General features: G+C 37.0%; 2 protein-coding genes across 2 annotated transcripts in view; one reads left to right on the top strand and one right to left on the bottom strand.

The window, feature by feature from the left end:
- LOC134813950 (selenoprotein K-like) overlaps positions 1-19,529 on the bottom strand; it is a 30,335-nt gene that overhangs the window by 1,325 nt on the left and 9,481 nt on the right. The window lies entirely within an intron of this gene.
- Positions 5,056-17,601, top strand: LOC134814171 (deleted in malignant brain tumors 1 protein-like). Its single transcript, XM_063822220.1, has 16 exons — positions 5,056-5,106; positions 6,101-6,178; positions 6,366-6,462; positions 7,742-7,968; positions 9,495-9,830; positions 10,057-10,218; positions 10,450-10,605; positions 10,809-10,961; positions 11,068-11,217; positions 11,558-12,019; positions 14,173-14,322; positions 14,534-14,998; positions 15,181-15,207; positions 16,117-16,428; positions 16,899-16,919; positions 17,233-17,601. Exons 2-16 carry the CDS (start codon positions 6,124-6,126, stop codon positions 17,505-17,507), a joined length of 3,048 nt encoding a protein of 1,015 aa, XP_063678290.1. The 5' UTR covers positions 5,056-5,106; positions 6,101-6,123; the 3' UTR covers positions 17,508-17,601.

The following is a 19,529-nucleotide window of genomic DNA, read 5'->3' as shown; positions in this document are numbered from 1 at the left end:
ATGACTACCGTACGTACTGATAAAATTGGTTATTAAGTACAATAAATGTGTTTTCGATGGTAGTCCGACTTTCGTGACAAAATAATAACAGGAACAATTGAAATGGCGCTACGGGACGGGCACCTAAACTTATGTCTCCGCATTCTTATTCCCATCATTAGAATAGCATGACTGTACGTACTACTATTGAGTATAATTGCAGTTATTCAAATTAATTTATTGTCTTAAAAATTGTTTAATTCGACTTTAGCATTCACTGGCACCAAAATCGTGGTTTGAAAATTGCATACATACACATACCTGCCAATTTTACAACAATAGAAAAATAAGGTAAAAAACGGACACCATTTTTTTCAAAACAAATTCGTACTTTAAAGTGGTTGTACGGTACGTACTGATAAAAACCTCATACCGTACGTACTTTAAGCCGGGTACGGTACGTACTTCTCATCTTAGATTACAACACAGTTGAATGTGCTAATGTATTTTAAAAAAAGTTAGTTTCCAGTTTTTCACACCATTGTTTTAAAGTTTTTTTTATTCCAGTGAAGAACAAAATTGTCCAGTGCAGTTCTTCAGACTTCAGAACTCAAAAGTTCTCCATAATGCACAAGTAATATTAATAATATCCAAAAAGATTGCAGCAAATCCGAATGACCCCTACAGAGTACAGAAGACATATGACCCCTAAATCTTAGTCTCTCAAAGTTAATGAATCACACTTGTCGGGCTTTTGACGCACCGAGCCCCCTGTGTATTTGTAAAGAAGACTTGACCGGGACTGTTCCATTAATTTTTAGCCGTTATCTAGGTCTGAATATTGCAAGCGTAATTTGTAAATTGGGCCCTCAACATTGGTGATTGGAGCTGGTGACTAATGCGACTTATCTATTAGACTTATTTAATTAGTCGAACACAGGCCCCCTAAAATACCATGATACCTTAGCTGTTAAGTGCTGAGCGAGATAATGTTCAAACCGGGCCGAAGGTGATTTTAATACTTTCAACACTACTATATATAGTATATTTGTTATATATAACAAATAATTTGAGGATACGATGTAACAGAGTCGATATATTTTAATGTTATTGTTGCCATGGGGTGGCAAGTCCCCATACATCGCAGTCCGGTAGTTTCATTGCGTCTTAATATGACGGCAATGCCAATATGAGGGCGAGCGCGGCATGAAACTAAGCCAAGAGTATTGTGTGTTCCAATGCCTGAACGACACTATCCGTTTATAAAAATGTGGTAATGTGATATACGCGTAATGTACAATAAAGTGTGTAATAAATATTGCGCGAGTATTATGAATATGATTAGAATGCGTTTTAAAGCACTCCGAGACATTGGCTGATTATGGGGATACGATATTAATTCCTGGAACTGGAAGGTATTGTAATATTAATTATTAATCAACTATTTACAGCAAACACAAGATAATAGAAATTAAATCATAAAATCGAGTGGCCGAGTAGTCTCGACTCACCCATAACTTCTCCAAAGACGTCTATCATGAGCTTTGTACACTAAATCGTTGAAATTACTTAAACTAAATCTTTTATTTACAATCACAATAATTTGTTTTGTCATAATGTCTTTTAATAATAAATCAAATAAATTTGAACGAGGTCTGCCCCTCCTTCCTTTGTAGTCAAAACATCCTAAACATGCAAATCTGAAAGATAAGAAGGCGGGAGTGTCATCACCGCTTCTGAGAACGTGCCCAAGCATCTTCCATCTTGCTTTCTTGATCCTTTCAGTAAGGGGTCTGACATTACATCTCTTATATAAATTCTCGTTACTGATAATCGTAGGCCAATAGGTGTTGATTATCTGTCTCAGATGCTTCCTTTGAAGAACGTCGACAGATGCCATTACGGTTTCAGGAGCAGCCCAGCTGCTACAGTTATACAACAACACTGAAGTGACAAGAGCTTCGTACAGCTTCAGCTTTCTACTCTCACTGATCTGAACAGAACTATTCAACCAGACTTTCTTGTAGGTGTAGAAGGCAACATTGGCTTTGTTGCGTCTGTTGACAATATCTCTTTCTGAGCAGAGCTTTGATCCTAATAGCACTGACTCTCGCCACTCTTCATCTCCTCTAATTTTATTGCCATGGGCATCTAAAGCATCTGTATCTGCCAAATACACTCTTGTAAACACCGTCTTTGATTCGTTAACAAAGAGACTCCAATCCTTTAGTATATCACTGGCAATCTCTAGTATCTTCACCAGGCTCTGACCATCTTCACTCAGAAGCTCAGCATCGTCAGCATAGGCGGACTCTAACGGGAGGCCTCTATCAGAGACTGGGGGGTTCGGTCTAGGAATCGTGACACTGATCACGGCTCTGATGTGATTCAGGGCACCGGCAAGGGTCAATGTAAACACTTTACCTGCCAGACTGTCTCCCTGGTAAGCGCCAATATTAATCACAAATTCACCAGACTCAGATCTGTTGACCGTCACCTTGAGCTTTGTATTTGAGAGGAGGTACTGAACTAGGCGAATGTCGTCTCTAGAGCATCCTGCATCAATGAGGAGGTTGATGATGGTCTGTCTGCGGATAGTATTAAACGCAGCGGTCATGTCAATGTTGATTTTACTATACTCAAACTCGCGCCTGGTAACCACTGATGTCAACATTCTCTGAGACCATACCAGGTCAGCACAACTGCGACCCTGCTTGTATGCCGCCTGCCAAGGTCCAGTGTACATATCAACGTGGTAATTGATTCTGTTCAAGGCTACGAGGGATAGGACTTTTCTAGTTCCATTTAGCAATGTGAGGGGCCGGATAGACTTTATCGGACCTCGGGGTTTTCCTGGCTTCTGAAGGGGTGTCAGGATACCTTCTCCAATAGCTGGGATGTATGTGTTGGTCTCAAAGGAGAGATTATAGATCCTAGCCAACTCACAGTGGAGGGGATATCCAGCAGCTTTCATTAGCTCATTAGGTATACCGTCAGGGCCACACGCTCTACCGGATTTCAGCTTCATAACAGCACGGCCAACTTCTTCAGGTGTTATGGGACAGAGGAGGCTTCCAGGAGGGTCTATGAATGCTGGGAGGTGGGGTTCATCTTTGTCATTGAACTCATTATTAAAGTATTCTTTAATAGCTTCTGCTTTTAATGAGTCAGAACCTAAGGTGTTCCCGTCTGCATCGTGGACAGTCACTCCGTCTTTCTTCATCCTACACTGGGCCAAAGTTCTATTCGCTTCAAACATGCTTCTGCAGCTGTCGGTGTTGTTGATGACATCTACTAGGGCGTTAGCAGTGGCCTCGTTGATGGATTTCAACCTCTTTTTGATGGTACGTTTGAGATGGTTGATTCTTTTTCTGAGGTCACTCCTGTCGCTTATCCCTGTGAGACTACATTCTTGCTGAAGGGACTTTCTCTCTGCTGAAAGTTTAACGACAGTTGGATCGTCGCTGTACTGATGAGGCTTCCCCGGGGGCACTTTACCAACCACCTGGACGGCACATTTACTCAATATACCAAATATATCAGAATTTTCAGAAATAGCATTATTAGTTAAAACTCTACAATCAATATTACTTTTAAAGGAATCAAAAAATTTAGACTTAATATCAGAATCATTAAGGCGATTGACATCAAACCTTATTTTGTCAGACCTGGGCCGCTTATGTACAATGTATTCACAACCAAGTTTAAAACGTGCGACCACAGGTTTATGGTCAGATTTCACAAAATCACCGCAAAAAGAGCGGGAGTCTGTTAAACAGACTTTAAAGTTAGTACGACATAAAATATAATCAATTTGTTTAAAATAGTTCACAGTGTCTTTTGAACCCTAATATTAATACCATAATCTTATTCTTAGTGGAAGCCTATTCCATATCCAGGTATCTGATAATCTCATTTGATTCGATTTTCTTGTGGCTAACTGTAAGTGTAAATTGTTTAATCATTCACAATTTAGAACGTACAAAACACGTTCAAATCTCATGTTTTCATTCATAATTCCAAAATTTTAATGGTGCCCGCATTTGTTTGCTGTTAAATACTCGTATGAATTTCAGGTTAAATCCTCTTATCTAATTTATAATTACAAATATTTTGTCCTGCATGCATTAGGTAAGTTACGATAAAATACCCTAAAAAGGCTATTTTATGAAATATACTGACGAATTTGTTCGTCATTTTTGGACTGAAATAGAAATGTGTCTATAAATATTTTTTGTTCTCGTGGTCTTTTGATAGATTTCAACATTATATTTTTTCCAAAGGAATGTTACAACCCTCAACCACTGTCCCAATTATTAAAGAAATGAACTGACAAACTTTGGCTTTAGATGCTTGAAAATGGACCTTTTTTATTGTTAATTTCCATAACTTGTTTCGGCTGTATGCATTATTAAATGTGATATTTATAATATAACAGTAATTTATAACCTCAATTTTTGTTATTCACTAATTCACTCCGTGCCAATACCCATATATCAATATGCTAATATGGGAAAAGGCATGGAGTTTCGGTTCATAAGGGTACATTGGAGAGGTCTCATACAACGCAAAAAAGGAGTTACTGTGTGGTGCACTTCAATATGAACAGTGAGACATTTTCACAAGGAAGATTCTTTAACCTTTTTAGGAGTGTGGATATAATAATGAACTATCCTTCTGTACAATAATTCTAGCATTAACCAGGGAAAAATACCAGCTGAAATTGTTTATCAATTTTTGAACAATTTTTACCACAAATCGATATGCAGCTGTCGATTTAGGTAATTATTGTCAGTGCAATTGATAACGCTTACTGCTCAAATGCAGCCTAATTCGTGATTAAAAATGAGTGTTGGCAAACATTCTTAGAGATTTCTTAATTTAATCAGTTATAAATGAGTATGATAATTTTAGAGAACCCATGATAATTTTAAAATTTTTTAAAAAAATCTGCAGGGAAATTAGGAATAGCAGAATTTCGAGATAAGAAAATTCGACGCTGTACATGATACTGGCTTAATTGAGTTTGTTTTATTCCTGATTTAAAGTTGGTTCTATTCCAGTTCACTAGAAAATTATCCAATCTCCAGTGCAGTTCTCCAGAAGTACTTCAGAAGTTCTCCAGAGGTAAGATTCTCAAACTTATCGGGCTTTTCACGCACCGAGCCCCCTGTGTCAGGATGACTTGACCATTCCATTAATTTTTAGCCGTTATCTTTGTCCGAAGACTGCAAGGGTAATTTGTAAATTGGGCCCTCAACATTGGGGATTGGGGCTGGTGAGATAAGGTGACTCATCTGTTAGACTTATTAAATTTGTCTAACACAGGACCCGTAAAATCCCCTAAAAACTCTTCAAATTTGAAGCTATAATCTCAGTGGTAGCCGATTCCAATTATATTTTCGATAATTATTTGATTCGGTTTTCTTGGGGCTACTTGTAAATTGTTTACTCGTACAAATACATGTTCAAAGTTCAAATTTCATATTTTCATTTGTAATTCCAAAATTTGTATCGTGCCCGCATTTGTTTGCTATTAAATACTCATATAATTTCTAATTTCTAATTTCTAATTTCTAATTTCTAATTTCTAATTTCTAATTTCTAATTTCTAATTTCTAATTTCTAATTTCTAATTTCTAATTTCTTATTTCTAATTTCTAATTTCTAATTTCTAATTTCTAATTTCTAATTTCTAATTTCTAATTTCTAATTTCTAATTTCTAATTTCTAATTTCTAATTTCTAATTTCTAATTTCTAATTTCTAATTTCTAATTTCTATAAGTATTAGGTTTTATAAACCTGTTATTCGTTTATAATTGCAAATATGTACATGTTGCCGCGCATGTATTTGTTTGCGATAAAACACCCTAATAAGTCATTTCCGGTTTTATTGAGTAACTTTGAATCATTAACAACCCCATAAAAAATTTAGTCAAAACAAAAATAAACGTGATTGTTGCAATTTTTCAATGTTTATTTTATTTCGGGCGTTTCAATGAACATTGTTTATATTACCTGATTTGGACAACAAAATTTGGAGTAGCCATTATATATTCGATAATCTGAAAAATTTGTGAGTGAAAATTACTGAAAGTGAAATAACGAACAAATTTGTAGACGGACAAGTATAACTGGAAACAATGCTTACAGCACTGGCGCTGATGTGCTCAGTCTATATCCTAGGATCAGCTACAGGTTTGTAAAGATTATTTAAAGTAAAACAACTTTTTCACCCTGGTGGGAATGTTCCAGAGCAGTAATGACTAATATTTTAGTCATCACTCCAGATGCTAGAACTAACTAAATTAAAACTAACAATTTGTTTGCCTACCTAATTCAAATTGAGTGACTAATTATTCCCTTTTATTTAAAACCTTTTCAGGGTCGGTGTTCCAGCTTATTGACCAGAACGGAAATGAAGTGTCAGCTGGACAGCAAGGACTGTTACTTTACAAAGGGGGCACCGTCTGTGATGATAGGTACATTACAACAGAACTCAAATTATTTAACCTTTATCAAATTTATAAAATCTTATCAAATCTATATACTCCGTGGCTTTCAATCAAGGATGTTAAATACGTAGCGTATCTTATAAACTTACGACATACGAATACGTATTTCTCAAGAGTGTTTTGCGTACTTCGTTCGCGTTCAAATCTGTCATTTTGACCATCGATTCATTAAAATGAGAATTCAGCAGGAACGCGCTAAAATCGCGCGTTTATATATATATATAAATATTACATTTATTCACATGACCTCATGTTTTAGTCGATTAATGCGTCACTAATAACCTGAATCACCCGGGTTCTGGGCCCGTCGACGATAGTTTTATTCTCACTTTTTGGCAATTATGAATAACTAATAATACCTCAGTAATATAATCAGCAAAGCACGATACAATGGTATGGAATTGAACTTGAAGGTGAAACATAATGAAATACGTAGTCATCCGGCCGAAAAATTTATAGCCACTTTTTCCGCCTTAATCAGATTCCTAGTCACTTTTTAATTTTATATTTTAGCCACCGGGCCATTTTGGTAGCAATTTGTATGCAAGCAGATTATGATGCCGATTACTGAATAGGCAGATTATGATGTCAGCGGTCAGATGTGCGGAGCGTGGCAGCTGATCTTTTAAGTGGCAGCTGATATTTTAAGTTCTTGCGTATTTTGCAGAAACATTTATCGCAAGAAATACGTGCGTATTCGGACAAAATTTAACATAAACATTTTTTTCTGAAACTGCTTGCTACACGTTGTATAGTTTTACCTCTCGTGCAAGCGAAGCGTGAACGCCGGCCGGCCGGCGCGCGATCAAAAGGGGTTACAGCGTGTGTCAAGAAACTGCAAAATGGGCCGTATTTCACGTATTTCTTAGAATTTTGACAAACAGCGTATTTTCGACCGCTTTTTCGGCGTATTTAACATCGATGCTTTCAATTATTCAATACCGGGTAACTCATACATATAATTATAATACAAATACCTCGGCTTTTCTCCCAAGATGCCCGGTAGATATAATAGGTTTGGCTGCACTGATTTTTGTTTTAGATCGGGGAGTTAAAAATAAGTCACCTTTTTTTATAATTCTTAATGACTTACGTTGTTTTTTTTTTCATAATATTCTTGATGTAATTGTAAAATTAATATTTTTAAGTATTTCTTAGTATTTCTTAGTATTTCTTAGTATTTCTTATTATTTCTTAGTATTTCTTAGTATTTCTTAGTATTTCTTAGATTTCTTCGTATTTCTAGGTTCGATAACGATGCAGCAAACGCCATCTGCAAAGATATGGGATACAACAGTGCGCAGAGCTGGGACAATGCTGGAAGTGCATCTCTTTATCCGAACCAAGAGAGCTACGATATCAAGCTGGATGACGTGACTTGTAATAAAAATGATAATAACGACTGGGCTGATTGCAGTTACAACACCAACCACAACTGCGGCCATTATGAAGACGTCTTACTTACTTGCTCAGGTTATTATAGCACTAGATTATTTTTTCATTCATTATTTTACAGCTAAAAGTAAAGTGAAAGGTAACAAATCGTGAAATCGTGAAAAAAGACGGCTTTTGATGATCGCAGAAGGATCAGGGTTTAATTAAATGTGTCGTCATTCCTTCCGTCCGTTACCATGACGACGGGAACGCGACGCAGGGTTGTTCCTTCATAATATTAATATGTGCTAGGTAAAATTGCGTTTCATTCATTAGTCAGTCTGCGCAGCGTTTATGGTCAACACTAAAAAATCAACATTTTCGTCCTAATTTGAGGTATGAGACATGAGTATAGTTCACTTTTTGCTTCAATATCCTAAATAGATGAGAGTTGATATTCTTAATTCTACGGAAATCAACTTGAATCACGAGTGGTTTCCCGGATCTTAAGCATGCAATTATGAAGTGAACTGATCAGAGCTTGCAGTGGATGGAAATCTAGCGTTCGCCACAACGAAAACCAATTCTTGTTTAATTCGGGGGAGATGTTTGTTTGTTTGGGGACCGGTTTTTTATACCCGGCCAATGTTTACAAAATAATATAATACATACAACATAACAATATAATTTTATTTAATATGCGTGAATATGAAAATTGAAAATGTTGATTACGTCTATTCATTAAAAACAAAAACAGAAACTTTAAAAATTAAAACTTGTATATCATGATTTATTAACATATAGTGACAAATAATTTGATTTGATACGACAGATGATCACACGCACTGTTTTATAAGCTACTTGAGGTTAAAACAAAAAAGAATAACTGAGCCCATGTCTTATCAGCACCTGCTAGCGCTATTTATATGATGCTATTAATATGACAGTGAATGGGCAGTGAAAAAAGTGGCATGTGGTTGATAGTGACTAGTGTGCTAACCGTCTGGTTTTATTTATTCCTTAGTTTATTCTCGGTAGTTGATTTGTTGTGTGCCTGATCTTGTCGATTTACGTAGCCCGGGTAAATTATGTAACAGAAAAGGTGGCCATTCTTCATCGTTTCCTGAGCTTTGTAGTTCTATCATTACACGCTTCGCTGATTTCTTATATATGCTTATTGAGAAAATGCTAGATGGGCAAGTTATGCGACTAATGTTGTGCTCGGTAATAGCTAATATAGGACCTTTATACAGAACACTAGCGCGTAGATCTGGTTGAGAGAACGTTGTTAGCCAGTCGATATTGTCGTCATAAGACGTGCCATACTTTGGTATATCGGGAGGAAATAAGTCTTTTATCGACGACGGCAGAAGGCCAGGCATGTAAGTTATCTTGTGCATCAGAGTCAGAGCATTTTTTATGATGACCCCGTGTACAGATAATATTTCGTACTCTTTAAACGTAGTTTTAGTATGATCCGGAAGCTTACCAATCCAAGAGTGGGTTTGCCGTTTGTCCGATACAAAAATCCAGAAAGTAACTTCAATCTAAAGATTAACAGACTAACAGATTAACACCGAATCTGAGCTGTATTATTTGCACGATTAACAATATTCCATCAACAGGAGTAGCCGCAGAGAGGGAGCCAGACTTCCTTCTTTTAGGCACGAGCGGGGAACCAGTTGAATCAGGCCAAATGGGTTTACTCTTGTATAAAGGCGGGACAGTGTGCGACGATTACTTTAGCGATTATGCAGCTGACGCCATCTGCCGTGAACTTGGTTTTGGTAGATTGATTGACTGGACCTACGGGTACAAGTATGAATGGAGATTTCAAAGCAGCAAGTCAATAAGCCTGGACGATGTGAGGTGTGGAAGTGATAGAGTTTGGTCAAACTGCCGCTACAACACTTACCACAACTGCGTACACGGCGAGGATGTCTTCCTTACGTGTGGTGAAGGTATTACCGTTAGCATTTTTACACACGTTGCGTGTCTCTTTCATCGCGCACAAAACCGGCTGACCTCCGTGCACTCGGCACTTCAGCAACGTGTGTCAATTAGCATTCGTTCATTTCAATTTTTATAGGAGAGGAGTGGGGTCACTGGTTGTCTAAAAGAAATTAACTTTCAGTTCATCATCATTACTTACAAATTATAGTCTTCCTCAGATAAATCTTATTTCAGCCTCATGCCAAGCCGGAAATTACTTTGACTACTCTAATTGGTTTCGATGTCAAATATGTCCGATCCGAACATACAGTGAAGATGGGGCTGCCAGTTGCACGGCATGTCCAGATGGAATGTATTCAGATTCCGGTTCAACATCGTACTCTGCTTGCTATTGGGGTAGAGATTATAGTAGCATATAATACAAGTTACAACAGTTATCCTTCAAGTTCTAACTAGCCTCTGGGCCAAGGAAATACAATCTCAATCCACAATACCACCCTTTTTTATCTTTGTTAAAACTTACAATTTCCTAAAATCCTCATCATCATACAAATTCTAGACAAACGAGAAACTGAATTTTACTCCATCTGCAAGATTTAGAGAGATAAAAAGTTAATTTTATTTCAGTCCCATGCAATGCTGGTCAGTACATGATCACTGACACTGGATGTCAGCAATGTGAAGAGAACACTTGGAGTGAATATAATTCGGACAATTGTACAAGTTGTCCAGATGGTATGATTTCAAGTGCTGGATCGAGAGCTGCCTCTGACTGCTACTACGGTAAAATTTATGCCCTGGAGCACTTTTGTAATTTTGACTCCTAGCATCTTTATCGAACTTCTAATATTGGCAATTCAGAAGGATAATTATCCTATAATGAGATAAATATTTCAGTTCAATAAAGGTTTCAGAATAAAAGTTTCAGTTCAACAAAAGAACTGAAAGTGAATTAAACCTTCTCAAAAGTTACAAATTGATTTCAGCCCCATGCACGGCTGGAAACTATATGACGGACAGTGGATGTCAGCAATGTGGAGAAAACACCTTCAGTTATGATAACTTTTACTACTGTGCAAACTGTCCGTACAACCATGTATCAGATCCAGGATCTTCTTCAGAGGACGACTGTATATACGGTAATGTCTTTACTCATTTGAGTCATTTCACACGTGTTCATTTACAAAATTTGGCCACGTAATCTATCCGAAGAACAAGTTCTTTACTTTGAACCCAACATCCCAGTTCCTACAACGGTGACTGAATTACCGACGACAGCACTGCCCGATTGCAGTGAGGATGAGTTCCGGTGCTCTAACAAGTGTATTTATAGAAGCTGGGTATGTGACGGTGTTGCTGATTGTACTGATGGTACAGATGAAGTGGACTGCCCAGGTTAGAGTACAACTCAATAGATAAGACCCTAATTCAAATTGTAGAGCACCTTGTTCGATTACGAGTTTCATTTTGGTACAAAAATACATGTCGATTTTCTTGAAAGGAATTGATCGGGTCATATTAAGATATTAAAATTCTACTTGCAGCGGGTGTGCAATGCACATAACAAATATGCGACATCAGCAGCCTATAAAGTATGGACGGTACCAGGTTACCAGGTTACCAGGTTACCAGGTTACCATGTTACCAGGTTACCAGGTTACCAGATTATCAGGTTACCAGGTTACCAGGTTACTATAAAGTATGGACGACCAATACAGTTCAATACGTTCCACAGGTGAAACAACGACGGAGCCGACACAAAAGCCTACAGTTAAACCCACCGGTACAACCGAAGGACCACAAGCAACAACAAAAGCCGAGATAATAGCCACAACAGAATCCTTTACCTCGTTCACAACAGCGACCCCCCAAAGGTTCCGACTGGTTGATGAATCCGGTGCTGATGTGGGAGAGGATGAGATGGGTCTCTTGCTTTACAGTGGGGGGACTGTCTGTGATGATCATTTTAGTGACAACTCCGCACATGCTATTTGCAGAGAAATGGGATTCAACTCAACGTCGAGTTGGACTTCCGGATTGGACACCATGAATTTGGAATCTCGAAATTTCAAATATGGGATCAGATTAGATAATGTTAATTGCAGTAGTATTGAGTGGGATTCTTGCAGCTACACGACTTCTAATAACTGTGATCATTCTGAGGATGTGTTTCTCAATTGCACTGGCTTTATACCAAGTATGAAAAAACTTTTTAAAATCTAAGTTAAAGCTACAATAAGCACCTTCAAACTAGGAACATCTGTTTCTCGCTTGCACTGGCTTTATACCAAGTATGAAATACCTTTTAAAATCTAAGTTCAAGCTACAATAAGCACCTTCAAACTAGGAACATCTTATATCACGCTTGCACTGGCTTTATACCAAGTATGAAATACCTTTTAAAATCTAAGTTAAAGCTACAATAAGCACCTTCAAACTAGGAACATCTTATATCACGCTTGCACTGGCTTTATACCAAGTATGAAATACCTTTTAAAATCTAAGTTAAAGCTACAATAAGCACCTTCAAACTAGGAACATCTTATATCACGCTTGCACTGGCTTTATACCAAGTATGAAATACCTTTTAAAATCTAAGTTAAAGCTACAATTAGCACCTTCAAACTAGGAACATCTGTTTCTCACTTGCACTGGCTTTATACCAAGTATGAAAAACCTTTTTAAAATCTAAGTTAAAGCTACAATAAGCACCTTCAAACTAGGAACATCTGTTTCTCGCTTGCACTGGCTTTATACCAAGTATGAAATACCTTTTAAAATCTAAGTTAAAGCTACAATTAGCACCTTCAAACTAGGAACATCTGTTTCTCGCTTGCACTGGCTTTATACCAAGTATGAAATACCTTTTAAAATCTAAGTTAAAGCTACAATAAGCACCTTCAAACTAGGAACATATGTTTCTCAATTGCACTGGCTTTATACCAAGTATGAAATACCTTTTAAAATCTAAGTTAAAGCTACAACTAGCACCTTCAAACTAGGAACATCTGTTTCTCAATTGCACTGGCTTTATACCAAGTATGAAATACCTTTTAAAATCTAAGTTAAAGCTACAACTAGCACCTTCAAACTAGGAACATCAGTTTCTCAATTGCACTGGCTTTATACCAAGTATGAAATACCTTTTAAAAATCTAAGTTAAAGCTACAATAAGCACCTTCAAACTAGGAACATCTGTTTCTCAATTGCACTGGCTTAATACCAAGTATAAAAAATCTTTTTAAAATCTAAGTTAAAGCTACAATAAGCACCTTCAAACTAGGAACATCTGTTTCTCAATTGCACTGGCTTTATACCAAGTATGAAATACCTTTTTAAATCTAAGTTAAAGCTACAACTAGCACCTTCAAACTAGGAACATCTGTTTCTCAATTGCACTGGCTTTATACCAAGTATGAAATACCTTTTAAAATCTAAGTTAAAGCTACAACTAGCACCTTCAAACTAGGAACATCTGTTTCTCAATTGCACTGGCTTTATACCAAGTATGAAAAATCTTTTTAAAATCTAAGTTAAAGCTACAATAAGCACCTTCAAACTAGGAACATATGTTTCTCAATTGCACTGGCTTTATACCAAGTATGAAATACCTTTTAAAATCTAAGTTAAAGCTACAACTAGCACCTTCAAACTAGGAACATCTGTTTCTCGCTTGCACTGGCTTTATACCAAGTATGAAAAATCTTTTAAAATCTAAGTTAAAGCTACAACTAGCACCTTCAAACTAGGAACATATGTTTCTCAATTGCACTGGCTTTATACCAAGTATGAAAAATCTTTTTAAAATCTAAGTTAAAGCTACAATAAGCACCTTCAAACTAGGAACATATGTTTCTCAATTGCACTGGCTTTATACCAAGTATGAAATACCTTTTAAAATCTAAGTTAAAGCTACAACTAGCACCTTCAAACTAGGAACATATGTTTCTCAATTGCACTGGCTTTATACCAAGTATGAAATACCTTTTAAAATCTAAGTTAAAGCTACAACTAGCACCTTCAAACTAGGAACATATGTTTCTCAATTGCACTGGCTTTATACAAAGTATGAAATACCTTTTTAAAATCTAAGTTAAAGCTACAACTAGCACCTTCAAACTAGGAACATCTGTTTCTCAATTGCACTGGCTTTATACCAAGTATGAAAAATCTTTTTAAAATCTAAGTTAAAGCTACAACTAGCACCTTCAAACTAGGAACATCTTATATCACGCTCATATGACATAGTTGGGAGTGGTGGGGATGAGTTTTTGTTCCGGGTCCTGGTAAATATTTGTGACAAGTGCAACCAACCAACCAAATTTCTTTACTTTGAACCTAATATCCCAGTACCTACTACGGTGACCGAATTACCGACGACAGCACTGCCCGACTGCAGTGAGGATGAGTTCCGGTGCTCTAACAAGTGTATTTATAGAAGCTGGGTATGTGACGGTGTTGCTGATTGTACTGATGGTACAGATGAAGTGGACTGCCCAGGTTAGATTACAACTCAATAGATAAGAATTATTACTAGGCTAAGTTCGGTACATTCATTGAACATCATGTCTCGGTATTGAAAATTGATGCTATAAATTCGATAAACTTTCAATGGGCGCACGAACTCAATAGGTGACTGTCGTCCATGCGACACCCATCACCTATAAACTTTTTACAACCTTTACATTATACAGTTAAATAATCTCAACAGATAAACTAACAACGGAGCCGACACAAAAGCCCACAGTTAAACCCACCGGAACAACCGAAGGACCACAACCGACAACAAAAGCCGAGATAATAGTCACAACAGAATCCAATAACTTAACCACAACAGAAACATCATCCACAACAGAGATACCCCAGGAGTTCCGACTGGTTGATGAATCCGGTGCTGATGTGGGAGAGGATGAGATGGGTCTCTTGCTTTACAGTGGGGGGACTGTATGTGATGATCATTTTAGTGACTTCTCCGCACATGCTATTTGCAGAGAATTGGGATTCAACTCATCATCTAATTGGACTGTAGTAAATGACCAACCCGGTTGGGAAATTCAAGCCCATTATAAGATCAAATTAGATGACGTTGATTGCGATAGCTTTGAGTGGGAATCCTGCAGCTACTCAACTTCCGAAGACTGCCGACACAACGAGGATGTTCTTCTAACTTGCAGTGGTAAGGCTATTGATATTTGTCAAGGAAATAAATTGTAAAACTTAAAACATTGAATAGTTCAACACATTTTAAAACCCCTTTCAATACCTGTTAAAATGTGGATTCAAAAGCAAAAAGACCACCAAAATGATTTGGTGGTCTTTTGGCATAAGATTTCTTTAAAACATATAATATCTTTTCAGATGATGAGCCAGTTGCAGTAGTAGAAGGTAATTGTTTCAATATTTTCGAATATTTCACTGATACATTGTTGATCGTGTCTACTCATAAACTGTAATAAAAAAGTCAATTGTAACAAGAATTGCGCCCGTTGTTTTGTTTTGGCGGACGCTAGATTTCCATTTCACATTTACTATAAATTTAAGTATAAGCTCCAATCAGCTCACTTCAATCTTCATGATAATAATATTGATAAATTATGCATCAAATACGGGAACAGAACACTTGAAATTCAGTTCAATTGCCGTAGAACTTAACCTGTATCTGTAATTCAAGAAATTATCAGCAAAGGTAAACTATACTCGTGTACACATCATACACTATGCGTGCCACGTACAAATTGGGCGTATTACCTAATAGTAATATTATACATTACATGCATCATATACATTAAAACACAGTCGCGCCGCGCATTCATAGATCACAGGCTATCTATACATCACATCTCCGCAAGCAATCCTCGCGCGCGCAACTTTTTCGTTGCATGGTAACGGACGGAATGACATCATATTCAAACCCGCCTACTGCTATCTCCAAAATCCACGTTTTTCTGCAATAACCTCCATTCGTAACCTTTCACTATTGCCTTTTTTCAAAAGGGTGAAAAGGAAAAAATCGTCGTTCTAGAGCCGGACTCCACGTTGAACCTTATCAAAGTAATAATTACATTAACTTAAGATGTTTTAAACCCGAATTGAATCTTTGTGATGTCATCTATTAATCATGGTGTTATAACTTTTAGAAGATTTAGTGAAGATACATAATGCCTGCAAAGTGCAAGTAGCCTCAAACTAGACAACTTTAGTTTAATTACATAAAAGAACAGGAACACACATAAAAATGTCGTAATATGTCCCCCTTTACATGTCGAAAATGCTAAAACAACCTATCTCTTTCAGAAGAAGGTCCATTTCGTCTGGTAGATTCATATGGCATCCAAGTTACTGCAGGAAGAAAGGGCTTACTACTCTACAACGACAGAACGGTATGTGACGATGGATTCAGCGACAACTCAGCAACTGCTATTTGTAAAGAGATGGGATTCACCAGAGCAATAAATTGGCAGAATGGGGACGAATTTAGAAGCTATAACTATGAAATCGGTCTAGATGAAGTAAGGTGCCCCAGTACTAACTGGGACTCCTGCAGTTATATAACCAGGCATGACTGTTCACGATCTGAAAATGTTCTTCTCACTTGCAGTGGTACTGGTAAGGCTATGTTTTGAAATCACTCTTTATCTGATTTGGACAGAACAAAACAGTGCAAAGTTTAAATCAAATTGATTCTGTTATTATTACTTTAAGGTTTAATAGGAGGCCTAAACAACATATTTTGTGCGATCTACACTGCATAGGTGCAGATTTCATAACCGGACTGGGGCTAACTGGCTAAGGTCTGTTCCCTTTTTGGAAGAACAGCTATGGTTTCAACAGATAGCTATTACAGATAGCTACTACAATAGGCAATAAGGGGTTCCCTTGAAGAATTAACCCATAGTATTAGTGTATAGTTTGGGACGGCCTAGTGGTCTATTCATGGGATTTTCATCTACTATGCCCAAATTTCTAGCGGATTAAGACACATAGAACTATCAGTAAGCTAAATACAACAACAAAAAACATGAAATTCTTGGACAAAATTTAACATAGCTTTAAAACTTTAACATCCCAATTCCCAGGGTCTAGATTAGAGTTCAGCGGTAAGTTTTTGGATCATTATTAAATACATAAATTTAATTACTTCGCCAATGCTATGTAGCATAGCCCCATACGGGCACAGTGTACACATCATTTTGGAGTCAGATATAATCTCAATTGAAGCTGCAATCCAATCATTGTGGTATTTTTCTGGGGCTCTGCTCTTCAATATTTAAAAAAATGAAATTATCTGGACAGTGAAACCCCAGCTCAGTCATTCTTTTTGTCCAGATATATGATATTGAAATGGTATTACTATTAGACTCAAAACTATCATAATTTTGTAAAATAAAGAACAAATTATTCCCAAAACAGGTCCATTTAGTTTACTCTCAAATGGTTTACTCCTCTACAACGGAATGTTAGTATGTGACGATGGATTCAGCGACTATTCAGCTGCTGCTATTTGTACAGAAATGGGATTCACCAGAGCAATAAATTGGAATTCTGGAGACTCAAGTGGAACCTATGAATACGTGATCGGACTAGATGAAGTGAGCTGCAGTAATACTTACTGGGAATCCTGTACTTATCAAACCTATCATGACTGTTCACATTCTGAGAGTGTCCGTCTGTTTTGTGCTGTGTAAGGCTATGTTATGAATAACTGAAGTACTGTGAATCTCTTCATTAATTTTAGACTGAAAAAAACATTGTGCCTATAACCTGTATAAATATTTTTTGTTCTGGTGGTCTTTTGATAGATTTCTTGAGAACTTACTATCGTAAAACCACTATTAACACTGTCCTGTCCCAATTGGTAATTATTAAAGAAATGAACTGACAAACTTTGGGTTCAGATGCTATAATATGACCTTTTTTAAATATGATATTTATATTATGATATTAATTTACAATATTTATTTTTGTTACATTAGTATGTTTCGAAATATTCTATTATCTCCATTTAATGCAGCAAAATTGCATTCGTCGTACTTTTTCGTGAATAACTTAATCGTTTTATTCGCAGTCATTAAAAAGAATTGCTCTGCAGCTCTGAAGTATGATCGAATATGAATCAGATAAAAATAAATTGGCGGTTATATGATGAATGTTCCGTAAAATAACGACGAAGATTACAACCGATCAAGTTAATACAATTGCTCGGAATATAAAATGCATTTAAAGTTATTTTTGGTGGAATAAATTCTGAATAAAAAGATAAAACCGAACATTTGAGAAACACTCGATTAGCTAGACGGTACCTTAAATAGTCAGTCTACATATCAAAACTCTGGGGTCTGGATAGTATTCCTTTTCCTAACTGGGAAAATCAAGATTTTTCTTGATTTATTTTGTAGAAGTTTGTAGAAACTTGTAGAAGTTTTTAGTCACTTTTAGTCGCTTTCAGTCATTTTCCGTCATTTTCAGTCACTTTTAGCCAGTTGTAGTCATTTTTATAAATATGTAGTCACTTGTAGTCACTTGTAGCAACTTGTAGTGACTTGCAGTCACTTTTAGTCACTTTTAGTCACTTTTAGTCACTTCTAAGTTCTAGTCGCTTGTAGTATCCCCACCGCAGGCATCACAAGAATATAGAGGGACGTGATTTTAACGGAAGGAGGTAACAGTGTAACTGATCCCACTACACTGTAACCAGGTAGTGCTCTATATAGGTTGATCTAATTTATCACACACTTCACAGTGCGGTCCTTTGCAGGATAATTACATATTCAGTCTCCCTGCAGAATCCTCTGAGAGCACAGCTTGCACGGTAGGAAGACGATTTGTTGGGCCCGGTTTACTGGTTTAGTTTCGTAGACTTGTAGTCACTTGTAGTCACTTGTAGTCACTTGTAGTCACTTGTAGTCACTTGTAGTCACTTGTAGTCACTTTTAGTCACTTGTAGTCACTAGTGAATTTGGATAACCTCCCGTCTCCCGTAGCGCCCGGTATCTATTCAACGTATATCATGTATAGATGTATATGTATTGAACACTTTCACCAACCTATTATCAATACTAATAATCCCAGTCAATCTGTGGGTGTGTGTGTGTGGGTAATTTCCTAACGGTTTAATCAAGAAAACGGAAAGACTTATGGGACTGGTTTTTCCGGTATGGTTTCGACAAAACTCTGACGAAGCCAATGTGCAAAGTGATTTAAATCGGCCGGTGGTAAGTGGTTTAAATGATGGTTTTGTACTGCAAATGTGATATCAAAGTGACTCACTTTTTGTCCCTCTCTCACACTCTCTCTCACTCTCTCTCTCCCCATTTACAGCTCCCCTAATTACTGCTTTGTACACAATTAGGTAATTCGGTAGTGGAGCCTTATTAACTATCATGTATTATTATTGGATACGTATTACGTGATGGGGGCTCAGAATTAAATTTACTCTCGTGCGGTCGGTTTCAACTGAGCGAGTTTATACTTTTGCACAATCTTAACGTTTTCACTGTTTATACTTTTGCAATTCAACTGCGATAGTGAAGTCCCGGCCGTAGGCACGGCTTACACTAGTACTACTATAGTTCTCTAGATTGCCAGTAAAGGGTGGAGCAGATATTCAGATATTGTGAGGAATGTGAATACAGGGGACGCGGGAGTGTCAAGCGTTGATTATATGCATACTTTTCTGACAGGGTGTAAAATGTTACCATGTACTTATT

This window comes from Bolinopsis microptera, chromosome 4 (genome assembly GCF_026151205.1).
Source record: "Bolinopsis microptera isolate Bmic1 chromosome 4, MBARI_Bmic_1.0, whole genome shotgun sequence".
Taxonomy (NCBI): Eukaryota; Metazoa; Ctenophora; class Tentaculata; order Lobata; family Bolinopsidae; genus Bolinopsis; species Bolinopsis microptera.
Note: the sequence above shows the minus strand (reverse complement) of the source record. Positions and strands in the feature narration are given on the sequence as shown.